Source organism: Ruditapes philippinarum, unplaced genomic scaffold (assembly GCF_026571515.1).
Source record: "Ruditapes philippinarum isolate M1 unplaced genomic scaffold, ASM2657151v2 ctg1829_1_1_1_1, whole genome shotgun sequence".
NCBI classification, from domain to species: domain Eukaryota; kingdom Metazoa; phylum Mollusca; class Bivalvia; order Venerida; family Veneridae; genus Ruditapes; species Ruditapes philippinarum.
In genome coordinates, this window is record NW_026855374.1 from 108,044 (window position 1) to 125,753 (window position 17,710).

At 33.2% G+C, this 17,710-nt stretch overlaps 2 protein-coding genes across 3 annotated transcripts in view; one reads left to right on the forward strand and one right to left on the reverse strand.

Annotated features, from left to right (window-relative positions):
* LOC132743100 (dihydroorotate dehydrogenase (quinone), mitochondrial-like) overlaps window positions 1–10,015 on the forward strand; it is a 40,887-nt gene extending 30,872 nt beyond the window's left edge. For both annotated transcript variants that reach the window (XM_060731611.1, XM_060731612.1), the window contains 2 exons: window positions 6,427–6,586; window positions 7,378–10,015. In XM_060731611.1, the coding sequence (XP_060587594.1) occupies window positions 6,427–6,586; window positions 7,378–7,438 (221 nt within the window). In that variant the 3' untranslated portion in view covers window positions 7,439–10,015. The remainder of the gene's footprint in view (window positions 1–6,426; window positions 6,587–7,377) is intronic.
* Window positions 10,016–11,586: 1,571 nt separating this feature from the next.
* LOC132743101 (Bardet-Biedl syndrome 10 protein-like) lies at window positions 11,587–15,195 on the reverse strand. The gene is made up of 3 exons (XM_060731614.1): window positions 15,122–15,195; window positions 14,315–14,502; window positions 11,587–13,733 (listed from the first exon to the last, which is right to left on the reverse strand). The coding sequence occupies exons 2-3, from the start codon at window positions 14,445–14,447 to the stop codon at window positions 11,932–11,934; spliced, it is 1,935 nt and encodes a 644-aa protein (XP_060587597.1). The 5' UTR covers window positions 14,448–14,502; window positions 15,122–15,195; the 3' UTR covers window positions 11,587–11,931.
* Window positions 15,196–17,710: the final 2,515 nt, after the last annotated feature.

Genomic DNA, 17,710 nt, shown 5'->3' on the forward strand with positions numbered 1-17,710 from the left:
TTACCGCAATTTGTGACCCTCTCTGGTGCGATATTTGTGTATTATGCAATTATTTAGCGTGAAACGTAGGGGTCCGAGAGAGAACAGCCGATTTATGAGTTTGATGCGGGTCGGACTAACTTTGAATCGGCATAACTTTTTAGCTCGACTTTTCTATGAAAAGGGGAGCTATCCTACTCGCCCCGGCGTCGGCGTTGGCGTCACACCTTGGTTAAGTTTTTCGTACCACCCCACTTTATTTCAGAAGTATTACAAGTATGGCTTTGAAACTTACCATACTTGTTCACCATCATAACCTCCATCTACAGACATGAGTACATAACTCTGTCAAGGTTTTTGACAGAATTATGGCCCTTTTTTGACTTAGAAAGTGTATTGAGCTTGGTTAAGTTTTTTGTACCACCTCACTTTATTTCAAAACCATTGGAGGTATTGCTTTGAAACTGACCATACTTGTTTACCATCACGACCTTCATCAACAGACAAGAGGACATAACTCTGTCAAGGTTTTTGACAGAATTATGCCCCTTTTTGACTTAGAAAATACATTGAATATGGGTAAAATCCACTTATTGCCTTAACCCTTTGAGATATTGCTTTGAAACTTTTAATGCTATTTCACATCATTACCCCCATCTGTACGCAAGAGAAGGTAACTCTGTCAAGGATTTGTTTTAAAAATTAAGACTTTATTTCAGAAGTATTACAAGTATGGCTTTGAAACTTACCATACTTGTTCACCATCATAACCTCCATCTACAGACAAGAGTACATAACTCTGTCAAGGTTTTTGACAGAATTATGGCCCTTTTTTGACTTAGAAAGTGTATTGAGCTTGGTTAAGTTCTTTGTACCACCTCACTTTATTTCAAAACCATTGGAGGTATTGCTTTGAAACTGACCATACTTGTTTACCATCACGACCTTCATCAACAGACAAGAGGACATAACTCTGTCAAGGTTTTTGACAGAATTATGCCCCTTTTTGACTTAGAAAATACATTGAATATGGGTAAAATCCACTTATTGCCTTAACCCTTTGAGATATTGCTTTGAAACTTTTAATGCTATTTCACATCATTACCCCCATCTGTACGCAAGAGAAGGTAACTCTGTCAAGGATTTGTTTTAAAATTAAGGCCTTTTATCGACTTAGAATCTTGGTTAAGTTTTTAGTACCAGTCCACTTTTTGACTGAACTGTTTGAGATATTAATTTGAAAGTTGGAATACTTGTTTACAATCATGATTCCCAAACATGTCCAGGAGAAGGTAATTCTGTCAAAGATTTTATTTGAATTATGGCCCTTAACTCTTTTGACTTAAACATTTCAAACTTTGCTGCAGTGTTCAAGGGTATCACACAATTCAGTAAAATAATTCTTCACTAAATATCTTAATGCTCATGGCCATTGTTCACTTTAAAAATACAGAGATTCTTGTATTGCCTTTTACTGCAAAAACTTTTTTTATTGGCAAGCAATAAAAAAGTCGAGCGCGCTGTCTTACGGACAGCTCTTGTTTAATAATCAAGCAATTAACATGCGGTTTAAAGCACATGAAAGGGAATTCATTTACGGAGGGAACCGTGTCAGGGATTTTTGTTTGCTCTATCAGTGGCTTAATTATCTTTAATTACGTAATATGTATGGTGAAAAAAGTTGCATAAAATGTTTGACGTTACGTAATATTTTTTTGAGAAAAGATAGAAAAAATTTGAGACACGGTTCCCCAGATATTATAAGTATGTTTATTTTCCAAAAGTTTGATGACAAAAAAATAAAAAATGACTTTGATATGACGATTTAAAATTTTTGGATTTTTATTAAAAATCAATCATTTACAAAGGCATTTTTTTCAAATATGTTATTTTTTATGATGATCAACGACATTTAATGCACAAAGATTAAATAAATAACAATTATTACTAAAATAAGTTGGTTTAAATGACATTTATGTGAGTACCACGAAAAGTGTCTGTTGTCACCTTAAGCACTTAATTAATTTAATGGTATGCTAAACTAATTCCAATAAGAATAAATAAGAATTTAAATCAATATATTTCAATATATTGAATAAAAAATAAGTGAGGCATGGATTGTATAATAAAGGTCAATATTAAAGTCAGGAGGTATAAAATTCGCTGTCACATTGTAGAATTGCAAAAACATTAGTGTAGACTTTTAAGTATTTCTTGGAAAATCTTTGAGAAAATTAAATATCCTATTGTAATTGAATTATATGTAGACATGGTACCATATTGCATAACAAAATATAGCCATGTTTAATGTGCATCTTACTGCAATATGGGCATAAGTATACTTATATCCTTATTGCATATAATAATTATTATCTCTCAAATAATATGTAAAAGTTATGCAACAAGGGCATAAGTAATAAAATTGCAAATAAAGTGTTTTTTACATGATTTATTTTGATGTTGTTATAAGTTATATTTAGAATATATATTTTCATATTACAAAACCAAGTGATATACATGTAATGGGAATATACAGAAACAAGAAAATGAGTTAGTTTTTTTCCTCTACTGTAAAATTTTCAAAAATGTAGTTACGCCCTTATTGCGTTAAGCCATCGAATATGCTCTTTTGTTAAGAAATACATGGTGGTGAAATTTCTATTTTACTGACATTTAAATTAGACAGATTGCAGTGTCATGTAGGGATCTATCAATTAAAATACCTTTAAAGACGTTTTCTGGAGTTTTCGTATCGACATATAGGTAAAATTAAAACTGTTCAATAGAATTTTTTATACTTGGCATGTTATTATAATATGACAACAGAAAAATTTTATAAGGAAAACAATTGGGATCACCATTCTCATTTTTTCTTCTTATTTTCATGAAGCTTACCTTCGTCTTAGTAATTTTGCAAAATTTCAAGACCAAATTTTGAGTGGATAGTTTTTTTTCCCACTTCTACTCTTAACCTGTGCATTTTTTTTTCTTAAAAAATGGCCTTTGTTTTAGAAATTTAAAAGTACCTATATTTTCATTGAAAAGAATTAACAGAAACCATAAAAGGAATTGCATGTAATTATGTATTGTATTCAACAATGAAAAGAAAAACATTATCCGGAAGTAAAAACAAGAAATCATTTACGTATGTATAATTTATCTGCCCTTTAAATTTACCTCAAATAAGAAGAAAATTCTGATTCAGTTTCTGTTTTCATATTCTAACAACATGCCAAGTTTTAAAAAAAATCTATAGAATAGTTTTAATCTTGCTTATATGTCTATATGAAAACTTAAAAGGTATAAAATAAACTTATTGAAAGACCCAATGGTATATGGTTCCGACATATTTATTTACTCTATGAATGCCAGTTAATTAATTAATTAATGCCCATTGATTTCCCTTCTCCCTAAAGAATATATTTTTTACTGTTTCTAAAAATAATTCCCCTCCACTATACATTTTCTTTTGAAAAGATATAGAGATATCTTTGAATTGATTATTTAATATAAAGTTAATACAATTTAATATAAAGTGACCTGTTTTCTTTGTTTCTAGCTCTCCCCTATTCTCCCCTTTAATATAAAATTTTTACCTCCATTGGCCCTGCCACTATTTCCCATGAAGTAGAACATGCACTGAATTCAATACATTTGAATATCTATCTAGAGAACTGCATTTACCATTATTATACCCCCGCACAACAAAGTTGTAAGGGGGGTATACTGGAATCAGGTTGTCCGTCCGGCCGGCCGGCTGTCCGTCGGTTTTCTCTTGTCCGCCCAATAACTTAAGATTCCTTTGGCTCTTAGTCTTCATATTTGGCATGGAGGTTAGTCATGATTAGTAGATAACCCCTATTGATTTTGAGGTCACCAGGTCAAAGGTCAAGGTCACAGGGGCCTTGACTTCAAAAAGCTTGTCCGCCCAATAACTTAAGATTCCTTTGACCCTTAGTCTTCATATTTGGCATGGAGGTTAGTCATGATTAGTAGATGACCCTTAATGATTTTGAGGTCACCAGGTCAAAGGTCACAGGGGCCTTGACTTCAAAAAGGCTTGTCCGCCCAATAACTTCAGATTGCTTTGACCTATAGTCTTCATATTTGGCATTGAGGTTAGTCATGATTAGTAGAGTACCCCTATTGACTTTGAGGTCACCAGGTCAAAGGTCAAGGTCACAGGGGCCTTGACTTCAAAAAGCTTGCCCGCTCAATAACTTAAGATTCCTTTGACCCACAGTCTTCATATTTGGCATGGAGGTTAGTCATGATTAGGGATGACTCCTATTGACTTTGAAGTCACCAGGTCAAAGGTCAAGGTCACAGGGGCCTTGACTTCAAAAAGCTTTCTGCCCAATAACTTAAGATTCCTTTGACCCACAGTCTTCATATTTGGCATGGAGGTCAGTCATGATTAGTAGATGACCCCTATTGACTTTGAGGTCACCAGGTCAAAGGTCAAGGTCACAGGGGCCTTGACTATTAAAAGCTTGTCTGCCCAATAACTTTAGATTCCTTTGACCCACAGTCTTCATATTTGGAATGGAGGTTAGTCATGATTAGTAGATGACCCCTTTTGATTTTGAAGTCACTGGATCAAAGGTCAAGGTCACAGGGACTTTGACTTCAAAAAGTTTGTCCACCCATTAACTTAAGATTCCTTTGACCCATAGTCTTCATATTTGGCATGGATGTTGATCATGACCATAAGGTGACCCCTTTTGATTTTGAGGTCACTGGGTCAAAGGTCAAGGTCACAGGGACCTTGACAAAAAAAAGCTTTTCTTCTCAATTGCTAAAGAATGCCTGTCCGCAGTGTATTGATTTTGACATTTTCACATTTGAAGCATGTAGAATACATAACTTAGTAATGCACTGGCTTAGTAACCTCAGATTTGGCAGGGAGGTTGTCCTTGAGCTCTAAATGGCCACTGTTGATTCTGACAAAGTGGTATGCGGGGGTATTCACGCCATGATAGTGGCAGTTCATAAAGGGATCTTTTCTCCTCTGTTTGTCCCTCTGCCTGGACTACTCCTCATAAACTACTTGTACAATTTCTTCATATTCATCAGCATTTTCCGATTCAGTGATTTTTGTCCAAATTATGGCTCTTTAATTATTTTTATTTTCAAAGTTTGTCTGGTCTTATCCTCTTATACATGTACTACAAATGCAATGCAATTTATTGAAACTTTATATGATTGATTGGTAGCTCAAGTACTTGGGCATATTACACAGGTTTTCTTCATGAATTATTTTTGGCAGAGTTATGGCCCTTGAGTAAAAAGGTGGTAATAAAGTTTGTCTGAAATTCTCATCTTATACCACTTATGCAATTTCATTGAAACTTTAAAGGATTGATTTGTAGCTCAAGTACTTGAGCATATAAAACTGGTTTTTCACTTGAATGATTTTTGGCAGAGTTATGGCCCTTCAATAAAAAAGGTGTTTTTTTGTGTTGCCAGCTGCTTGTTTGGACCACTACTGGTGCATTTTCATTAAAACTTAACAGGAATGTTCAATTCTATGTCTAGTTATGCATCTCATCAACTTTTTTATTTAATGTTCATTGTCAGACTACTGTCCCTTTAATGATTTTGATTTTTTAAATTTGTCTGGACTACAGTATTTTCTCTTATATCAGTAATGCAATTTTAATGAAACTTTACAGGATTGATTCATAGCTCAAGTACTTGCACATATTTCACGAGTTTTTCTGGTTGAAGGATTTTTAGCCGAGTTGTGGGCAGTGATTGTTGGCTATCAGGAGGGGACGCATGTCATCACTGATGGCCATTGTTTTTATACCTTTTAATTCTAATTTAGTGTGAATTGACAAATATATTAATTATTTCAATTTTTGTTTACTTACAGTGACTTATTGTGAATAATAAACTCATTAAATTTTGTCATTGCCAGTGTGACGAAAATGATGTTGATTTAAGTGCTACTTGAAACACTTCAGAAAATGTGACAAAGTTAATCATAAGAGAAAGCTGACACTGATTTAGTACTGACAATTTTAACCCTTACCCCTCTAAATGACTTTAATGCTCTTAACCATTCTCAATTTGAAGGGGAAATTTTGGGATATATAATGAATGTGTATTGACTAAATAGTGACCACTGCCAACCATGATTGGTTGGCAGGCATTATTTGCATAACCTTTTCCAGAAGAAAATTGTCTATGGTGTAAATGTTCCTAATTTATGTGTAAAGGTGACTCATTTACAAGTTTGTAATATTGGCTAGCTCTGAATAATTTAAGTACACAGATACCTACTCTGATACGTCATCTAGAATGAACTGAGTTTTTGGGGCTATAATTTTAAGTTTCATGCAGTTTTAGCATCAGGTCTTAAAATAAGTTAATGAATTACAGAACATATAAAAAGTTACATTCAGAAACCAGGTTTTACTACAATATGAAATTATATTACAGGTAAACTACCAATAATAGGTGTTGGAGGTGTGGCCTCGGGTCAAGATGCCTATGATAAAATCCGTGCCGGAGCATCATTAGTTCAACTTTATAGTGCTTTAGTTTACCAGGGACCTCCAGTTGTTAGTCGTATTAAAAGAGAGCTAGGAGAATTATTAGAGTAAGTTGGGTATATCATTTTCTGTTTGACTTTACTCATGCCTCACATTGGTATAGGTTCAAAGCCCACTAGGGACTTTGGATTTTTTTTATGTGAGGAAACTATTTTTCTACCTTACATAATAATGCAAAGAGATGCATTTGAGGTCATCCTCCACCATTAAAACTGGAAACTCACAATGTAACCTGTAATGTGTTGGTGTGACCTAGAACTCAAAAAAACAAACATACAAAGAATGTGATAATCATTTGCTGCCAATACATGGCCAGGCCAGCCTATATAAGAAATTCAGCAGTTTAAGGGTCCTTACTACAGAGAGAGTATGGTTCTACGTTTTGGTGCCTGAAATATTTCATGGAAAATTACATACATATGTATATTTAGGGTCTAGTCTAGGCAATAAAGATTTTAGTATCATGTTTATAACTTTATGTTGATTTAGTATTTTATGTTGATTAAATATTATGTTATGGTTGAATATATAGTTTAGATATGAGGTGGTATATAGTAAAAGGGTCATTATAAGAGTATCTTGATCTGTACTTCCTTATATTTGATACATTGTTTTTACTCAAGTTGATCACTCTCAGCACTTCCTGACTAGAAAAGAACCTAGCCTGGAAAATCCATTCATGCCAAATACAAGTTCAAGATCAATATACTCTTATATTAATAATTGAAATATATCTTTAGTCTACCTTGTAAAATAAGATTAAAATTGGATAGCCTATGAGCTAGTTATTCAAGGTTATTGCAATTGTGCTTCACATCCCATATATTTTACATTTTAGGAAAGATGGATTTTCAAATGTGTCAGAAGCTGTGGGAGTTGATGTTAATCTCAATAGATGATGGAATTGTGACATGAATAGATGACAGTAATTGTACAAGCAGAACACATTATGATACAGTGATGATATACAGACATGAGATTCTACTCCCAAACAAAAATGATGTCTGCTTATAGATTTCAGTACCCTCTGTAAAAGACACAAAAATTGACAGAAGTATTTTTTTGTGCTGGATGTAGCTGTAGCTTTGACAGGAAAACATTTTGGCATGTAATATTGAACAATGGACATAGCTCGACTGACACAAGTGCTTGTGACTCTGATATAGATGCTTGGAGAATAAGTTATAAATGTTACAGTATTTACAAATGTACCGTTACTAACTTAACTTTAAACAAAAGATCGGATTAGTTGTTGATATATTAGTACATGTAATAAACTTATACATGTAAGATATTTTGTAATAAATACAATGTCATTCCCTAAATATTTACTTTACTTGAAAGTGTACTTTTAATTTTAAATATTTATTATGATACATGTATATAAATAACATACAACATCTGACTTTAGAAATTTAATTAAAAAATGTAAGGTAGGATATATTACAAATATAGACAGATATGGTCTACATTTTTGCCTATATTTTTTAACATTTGTCTGTTAATGATGTCTTGCCAAAGATTATAATACTGTTTAAGTGTTATGATTTAGTCTGAATCAAAATATGTGTTCTAGGTGTTTATAGTATTTTTAGCTCACCTGTCACAAAGTGACAGGCTGAGCTTTTGTGATCGCTTTTCGTCCGGCGTCCGTCCGGCATCCGTAAACTTTTACTTTAAATGACATCTCCTCATAAACCACTAAGCCAATTTCATCCAAACTTCACAGGAAATGGAATGTTCCTTTGGTGGTCACCTTTGAAAATTGTTCAAAGAATTTAATTCCATGCAGAACTCTGGTTGCCATGGCAACCAAAAGAAAAAACTTTAAATATCTTCTTCTAAAAACCCCAAAGAGCTAGAGCTTAGATATTTGGCATGAAACATCTTCTAGTGAGTGTCTAACAAGTTTCTTCAAATAAAAGCCCTGGGGTCAAAATTGGCCCCGCCCCAGGGGGTCATTGATTTTCCCTATATGCATATAGTAAAAACTTGAAAAATCTTCTTTTAAAGAACCGAAAGAGCTAGAGCTAAGATATTTAGCATGAAAAATGTTCTAATGGATGTCTACCAAGTTTGTTCAAATAAGAGCCCTGGGGTCAAAATTGGCCCCGCCCCGGGGTCATTGATTTTCCTTATATGTGTATAGCAAAACTTAAAAAATCTTCTTTGAAAAAAACCAAATAGCTAGAGTTTAGATACTGAGCATGAAACCTCTTCTAGTGAGTGTCTACCAAGTTTGTTCAAATAAAAGCCCTGGGGTCAAAATTGGCCCTGCCCCGGGGGTCATTCATTGTCCTTATATGTGTATAGCAAAAACTTAAAAATCTTCTTTGAAAGAACCTGAATAGCTAGAGTTGAGATATTAAGCATGAAACATTTTCTAGTAAGTGTCTACAAAGATTGTTCAAATAAAAGCCCTTGGGTCAAAATTGGCCCTGCCCCAGGTGTGTCATTGTTTTTAACTACATGTATATGTGTAAAGAGAAAACTTGACCAGCTAGACCTTAGATGTTTAGCATGAAACATCTTCTAATGGGTGTCTACCAAGTTTGTTCAAATAAAAGCCCTGGGGTTTAAACTGGCCCCGCCCCGGGGGCCTATATACAGGTGAGCGATTTCAGGGCCATCATGGCCCTCTTGTTTTGAAAAACTGAGAATTATTTTACATGCATTTGCAATATTTCATATTTTTTTCATAGATAACAAGAATTAAGCATCAGTGAAAGTCGTGATATGCATTTACTGAAAAGAAATAAATTGGTAAAGACGCTTTCTTATTTTGAATTGAAGGATTTAAAACCATCTCAAATGAAATATTTTTATAAGATTTAAAAATGGTAAAATTATACGGTTTACATAATTTTATGACAAATTCTGGAAAGAGTTGTAACAAAGAATGTTTCTGTTATTCAACACACATGAAAACTGTGTAAACAGAATAAAATGTTCCAGAAAAAAAATGCTGATATTTTAAGTAGAGTAGGTTTTGAACCTCCTGCATAATTCACTTAGCAGGAATAATACCATATTCAAACAAAAAATTTGTTTGCTCAAGGTAGCAAAGATGTAGCTTAATACACATTAAAGAAATTATTTATTTTTAGCTCGACTATTCGAAGAATATGAGAGCTAGTAGTCGTTCCGGCGTCGGTGTTGGTTAAAGTCTTTAGTGAAGTCAAATATCTAATTATTGCTTGAGATATTCAATTGAAACTTACAATACTTATTTATAGTAACAATGTACATCAGATTGACAAGTTGGATAACTCTGCCTACAATATTTATAGAATTATGCCCCTTTTTAACTTACAAATTCTGGTTAAAGTCTTTTGTTAAGTCAAATATCTCAATAACTATCAGAGATTTTGATTTGAAACTTCTCATATGCATGAAGGGTCATAATTGTATATTTCTGACCAAGTTCCATAACTCTATCTTGCATTTAGGCTGATTTATCTCCCCCTTTTCTACTTAGTCTCTTGGTCAATGTTTACATGCAAGTTTTACATATCTCAATAACTATTTAAGATATTTATTTAAAACTTCACATATGCATTAAGGGTCATAATTGTAGATCATTGACCAAGATCCATAATTCTATCTTGCATTTAGGCTGATTATTCTCCCCTTTTTCGACTTAGAAATTAATGGTAAAGTTTTGCTTGTAAGCTGTTATCTTCATAGACAATTTTATGCATTCATAATAATAACATCTTAATAACAAGCCTTTGTACCTTTTTAGTCAATTTTATGTATTCATAGGTAAGCATTATTATACTCATTAAAACACCCTTGTGACAACTTTTTTGAATAGTCAAGCCTTACTGTCCTCAGATAGTTCTTGTTTGAGCCTGTACAGACCATGATGTGCTTGCAGTGCAACTTGCATTAAGGTTGACCCGCATTTATATTGCTTACATCTTAGGCTAAGCATATTGATACTGAATTAATCCCTACAATTACCATGACTAACCTCGATTGTAACAGATCAATCAATTTCCCAAAGTGTTTAAAGAGACTATTTGTAAACTGTCCTAAATACATGTATTAATGAAATAAAATGGTGCACATTTGATATTTATATGAAAAAAATGATCTGGGAAATCATGTAAAAGAATAAAAAGTAAAAAAAAAATTTGAATTGTTTATCTATAATGCCCAGTTACTTCTGATAAAAAAAATACAATTTGATGTACAAAAAAGAAATTTGATTCCTTGTGCGGATCTAATATAATGAAAAAAAGTTTTCTTGGAAATGCAGAAAATAAATATCATCCCCTAAGGCTTGTCCAGAGCATAACTCAGTCACTATAAGTCGGAATGACCCCAAACTTGGTATGCATGCTTCTTTCAATTTCCCATAGAAGTAAAAAATCTTTACTCTGCACTTCTTAATTTTTGAGTTATTGCTCTTTTCATTTCTCCTAAACTATAAAAGCTATGCACTTGAAACTTCATAGGATGATAGATCTCATTAAGAGAGAAAGTGCAGTGCACAAGAACAGGTACTCTGCATTTCTTAATTTTTGAGGTATTGCCCATTTTTTGATTTTCATACTTTAATTTTGTCTGGGCCAATTCTCAGTAACTATAAAAAGCTATGGACTTGAAACTTCATAGGATGATAGATCTCGTTAAGAAATAGTGCAGTGCAAAAGAACCGGTACTCTGCACTTCTTTTTTTTAGTAATTGCCCTTTGTTAATTTTCTCTTTCTTTTTGTCCGGGCCATTTCTCCTAAACAATAAAAGCTATTGACTTGAAAACTAGGCTAAGTGACAGCTATACTATTCACAAGGCCACACATCCGCCTTGCGGAGTTCTAATAATTAAAATTTCTGTTAACATTTTCAATGTTGTATATATCTTAAGACAGTAAGATATATTATTATAATTAAATTAATGTATATCATGATAGATATATATTTTTTTCATCATGTTACTTCATTCAATAGCAAGGCATACAATCATTATGTTGGCTGTATTACAAATTAACAATCCCTGATAATAGAGAGGATAGGGGGAATATTGAAGTGATATCATCATTCTGTCTCTTGTCCTTTAATTTTGAACTATTATAATTTTACAACTGTTGACATGTAACTCAGCATAATTGTAAATATTATGATGAGGAAATGAAAGTCAAAATACTTCAAAATTTAATCAGCATTATTGAGGTATAGACCATACATGTGTTGTTACTGTAAAATCTGCAATTCAAAGACATTTACATAGAAAAAATATCTTAATAATGAATTGATGTGCTGTATTTTAACCCTTTGCCTGCTGAACTTGTGTAATGTTCTTGTCCAGCTCCCAAATTATCAATTTAAGGGACATATAAAAAGTTGTATTGTAATGTTGCAATATATTTTTTATTTAAAAAAAAATTATTCAGTATCATCCTTTGTGCACTCCAATTTCCTCACACTGACAATTTGATCTATTCCCAGTAACTGCTCAACCAAATTCAACACACAGTGTAAAACATGAATTTTACTCATCAGCGGTTCTATAACTCCCTGTTCAGACATACAACCTGGAATGCCTCTTCTATTCAGACCCCATAGATCTCCATTTCTTTTCACCTGAAGAATAGTCTTTATTACAAGAAACCCTCTTGAGCTTTCTGATTGGATGCTTGTATTGTCATATAATGTCTTAACCAATGAAATCATAGTTTTCTCAAGTATTTCACACATAAGAGAAAGGTTTGGATCTGTACAAGAAGTAGTGAAGTCCTGAAGTAATTTGTGAAAAAGAATTTCAAAAGCACCACCACCTTCAACAATGTTAAACTGTTCTGTCACTGAAGTGATTTGTGGACCACTATGATGCTGCATATTTCCATAATTGTTATAAGAATAATCAGTGCCTGATTTCTTGTCAATTTCTAGATCAGACTTGACTTCCTGGTCAGAAAAGTCATTACAATTCTCTCTAGTCATATCAGTCGATCTATTCTCTACACTTTCTTTTTCATTTTGTTCTGAACTTGATGAATTTCTTATGTATGACATTTTATTTTCAAGTTCTCCTGCATTCAGGCACATTTTTAAAGCATTCAATCCTTTCTGAAGGTTTATTGCTAACTGATCGCATAATCCAATAGTAGGTGCACATATGATAAGGTGTTTGATTGGGTATCTTATATTGTCCAATTTTAACTGCACATATTTTTTACCACCTATAATAAGTTCACTTATTCCATTTAGGGAAATTATGTTACTTTCATTTACAGTATCTTTAACAGTATTTATTGAAAGTTTTCCTGTCAGCATTTCAAGTATTTCTGCATCTCTTTCTAAAACATTAGCGATTACAGACACATTCATCTGTCTGAAAATATCCAAAGAATACCTTGGTACTCCTTGGGTACAAATAAGAAGATCTATGTTCTGACACTGACAGTTGTGAGCAAACTGATTCACCATCTTCCTCCTTGCATGTATAAGGTTCACAATTTGTCCTGATTCTTTCACAAGGATAGTTTCTTGAGAATCATCATCACTTTCAATACCATCAATATTACCTTTAAATATCAATACTGACAGCTGACTTGCTGTAAACAGGTTATCATGTTTCAGAGTAAAATCTCTATCAAGTAACATAGGCTCAATATGGGTACTATCTCCATATGGTCGGTTTGGAACTTTGATATTTACATCGAAAAAATTGTCCACAAGAAAATTGGTGGTATCTTTAAATTTCCTATTCTCACACTTCTCTGGTAAACTTAAAACCAGGACTTGGGCAAAGTGATTGCTTAGTTTCAGACTATAATGTGGCATTAATGTAGTCCAAAGTAAACATTTAATAATAGCTTCTCTCCCCATCTTCTGTATCATGCTGCTAGAAAGGGCATGACTATGTAATTGTAATGCCTGGCAAATCTGCGGAAGAACATTTTGTTTTACCTGCCTTACATAATTCCTTGCAAGAACTATTCCTTGTTTTTGCACAGCCTCTTTATTAGTTGCTATATTCATACCCGAGTGACAGAAACTACCACGACTGATTTCATCATGTAAATGGACAAGAAAATTTGAGAGGTAGATCAGGAAAGTTTTACAACCATCTAATGTAACAGCATGGCAGCTTTTCAAGGATTTAAAAACCAACTCAGTTATTGGATGAGCTGCTTGTAAAGCTTCAACTATAGATAAACCATCGCTGGTCACCACTGCCTTTCCTGAAATATTGAAAAAGTTTAAAGATATGACTAAAATACAAGGTAGGAAAGAATAAGGTAGTAAATATCACTAGATATTACCTGTAACATGTCAAGATATGTAGAAATATCATTTTCCCTGTTTAAAGCATTGAAAGAAAATGAACATAAAAAGATTACTACAATGTAATTACTGTAATGTTTTGCATAAAACACATACGGATAGGAGACAACCTCAACACAAAGATAACTCAACTGGTTAAATTAATTGTTTTAGCATTTTCTTTCCATAAATAAATCACGAGATCACTGAATAATATGAAAATAGAACAGACTTTGACAATGATTTATATGAATTTGGTAAACTTTTAAATGTGTTTAAGTACACCGTAACTTTTTAATTAGAAAACTGCTTCAAAACATTCATTTTAGATAGTCAGTATTGTCCTGTACAGAGGTAAGTACATATTTGAAAAATTATTCAAAATTTTAACAAAAACTGTATTTAACCTGTTAATATATATAGAAAAAAAATATTTGTTTTTGATTTTAAGCTATTTTTATGTTTCACTAAAATACATTATGATGAAAACATGCGATACCTGTTTGTGATGTAAGCAGGGTTTGTGTGCACTGTGGACCATAAAAATCTCCCACTACTCTCTGAAGTGATGACACTACAGTTGTTATGGTGCCCAAGTCAATACTTGTGCTACAACTTGCTGGATCAGTCATTATTACAGTGTAGCTGTGCTCTTTTTTACGCTGCCATCTTAATGATATGTCTGTCCTAAAAAATATATATACATGTATGCATATTTTTCATATCATTTGCAGTAAAGTAAAAAATTACAGTGATAATATTGTTTAAAACTTTCAAATTGAAAAAGTTACTGTCCACAATATATGTTAAAATTATTTTTTGCAGTATGGCTATCTTCAACAGTGCATATAGGCTAGCCATTCATGACTTACAAACGGGTAGGACTTTTAGCTAGGATTACGGACCCATACTATTTATTTGACTGGAAACTTACTTGTTACGGACCCATACTATTTATTTGACTGGAAACTTACTTGGTCTGCAACATTTTTAATTTTGCTATTTTTGGCGTTTCCAGGTTATGGTTTTTCTATGTCATGTGAAATGCTTATGATAAGACATTTTTCCGACGGGTTTTCCTTTGTAAAAGTCTAACATAGGGCAATTGTGTTGTATTTCTCCATTAAAATCAAATATCATTAAGTGAAAACTAAATTTGCATGGGCTTACATGTCGCGAAAACATGTTGCAAATTCGAAAAAAATCCCATACAATTACTTTTCGTTCTTAGTGCTTGTACTGTCTCATTTTTTGATACACATTTTACTTTTCGAAATTAATTTTTCAAAACATAACGATCTTATACCTAGATATTCACATATAACAATTTAGGAAGCATTGTTTAGATTGGATACCAACTTTCTATTTTGAAGAGTACTTTCGGGTCAGACGGTCCTATTCAATTTCAAACAGACGATAAGAAATGGCCTAAAACCGAGAATTTATTCAATACCGTTTTTTACGGAAACGCAAAAGCAGCACGGGTATATGATAAATAAGCAAAACTGTGTATGTGTAATTATAGCGTATAGAGCATATTTAATGAGTGAAGATTTAATACTAAATTTATTGAACAAGTTGAATAAAATCATATTATCCGAGCCTCTGGAGTTCAATAAATTTAGTATTGAATCTACACGAATATAATAATCTATTTCTAGAAAAAGAAAGGTTTTAAGAATGGTCCCCAAATCCTACCTAAAATTGGGTTTTCATGCTAAAGAGGTGATTTATTCTAGCAGAATGAAATGCCGGACACATAATGTGTTCCTGTTATACAGGGGTAGCCAACCAAATGTTTTGCAAAATGACTTCAAAGAGGATTACCCCCCCCCCCCCCCAGTTCATTGAAATTTTTTGCTGCACACTTTATATAAAATTAATGCAAATATCTAAGTCAAAAATTATCATAGAGACTCATGAAATATTTCATTTTCTTCAGAAAACAATGTTGTGTTGCTTTCTAAATCAGTTTTATACATAGAAATACCCCATTTTTCATCCAATCACCTCATGTCCAATTGAATCATACGGTTCTCCCTGCACTTTTTTCAGCCGATCGCTGGCCATGTTACAATGCGATACTCTGACCATTAGCGCGCTTTTATGCTATATATATGTATATACAGTAACGCAAATGATGTCACGTCCAAGTGTTATAACACTAGTGTGATATCATTTTTATTAAAATAAATGGTTTTATAAAACTCCTTCGAAGTGGTTTATGTGATAAAAAGGTTTATTATATAATCTATAAATAGCTTTGAAATACCTTTCCTATATATACATATAAACTTAACTTTATATAGACTATATTCCTATATATACACAAAAATTAACTCCAACACAGTTTATCAATGTAGACAAATCATCATTCAAGGAAGTGTCATACGGACATTTTCTTGTTTTCTGGAACACTCTGATTTCATGACCATACTCTATAATCCACTCCCATAATCTGTTGTCACTCCCCTATTTCTCCATTCCATTATTCATCATATTTTACAATCACATACTTATCACTTCGTTTTACCTAAAACACATTGACGGTGCTCTTATTTACTTCATACGGTAACCTTAATGTATGTGCACAAGGAAATAGAACCTTAAAAACAACACTCTGAATTCTATTTTTTCTGTAGTTGTGTGCCAACGGGATCATATTACAGGTTCCTCTTCATACGCCATATCCCACTTAGTCAAGTGTGAACTCGCATTCAAGTGTATCTGTGAAATTTGATGGCCAGGGTGGAGGTCATGATGGTATAAGGCTCCAAGTTCAATGTCACTTTGTTCTTTGTTACCAGAAGAAGTTCGAGGACAAATTTTAATATAGTGGAGAAATTTTTAGCGGTATTAAACCGTTTACTAATTTGGGGAAAATAAATGTGTAAGCAGTCGAACAGCTTAGAAGGTAGAGCTATGTATTCAGAAGGACCTGATTCAAGTCACATTTTTCTCACTCTGAGACAAAGGGAAAATGCTGCTGACCTTCATCAATCTATATAATTTGTAGGATTTATATCAATCCTATCTCGTAAGCCTGAAACTGCTGCTGAATACTAGATTATGTCTGTACCTCTGTATCACAGGGGTTCGGCGTGTTGATTGGTCACTACCCCCGACCCTGTCTATAGATAACCCTAATCTTTTCCAAACAATATAAAATGCAGTCCTTTTCATGTAACATGTGTTTATTATTAATATATATAAGCAAATGTTACATGAACAAGAGCTGTCGGTAGGACAGCAACGCTCGACTATTCTTAGTGCTTGATAGTAAAAAAAAATGCTTGATACAGTTACCTCCTCCTGTTTACAGGTTTGGGTCATGATGGTGAACAAGTGTGCAAAGTTTCAAAGCCATATGTCAATGGACTTTGAAAATATTTGAACTATTACAAAAACTTTAACGTAAATTCTAAGTCGAAAAAAGGGCATAATTCTGTCAAAATGCTTGATAGAGTTACCTCCTCCTGTCTACAGGTTGGGGTCATGATGGTGAACAAGTGTGCAAAGTTTCAAAGCCATATGTCTATGGACTTTGAAAATATTTGAACTATTACAAAAACTTTAACATAAATTCTTAGTCGAAAAAGGGGCATAATTCTGTCAAAATGCTTGATACAGTTACCTCCTCCTGTCTACAGGTTGGGGTCATGATGGTGAACAAGTGTGCAAAGTTTCAAAGCCATATGTCAATGGACTTTGAAAATATTTGAGGTATTACAAAAACTTTAACATAAGTGGTTACGCCGACGCCGACGCTCGGGTGACTACAATAGCTCTACTTATTCTTATCGAATAGTCAAGCTAAAAAGTACTGCAGTTAAGAGGTAAGGCTCTTTGGGAAAAGTTCGGGTTACAGAAGGGGTTGGAGTAAGTGACCAATTAA

Coding starts and splice junctions, on each gene's coding strand:
- LOC132743101 (XM_060731614.1), bottom strand. CDS start 14,447: ATGACTGATCCAGCAAGTTGTAGCACAAGTATTGACTTGGGCACCATA. Junction 13,734..14,314: donor CCTGCTTACATCACAAACAG/GTATCGCATGTT, acceptor TCAATATTTCAG/GAAAGGCAGTGGTGACCAGC.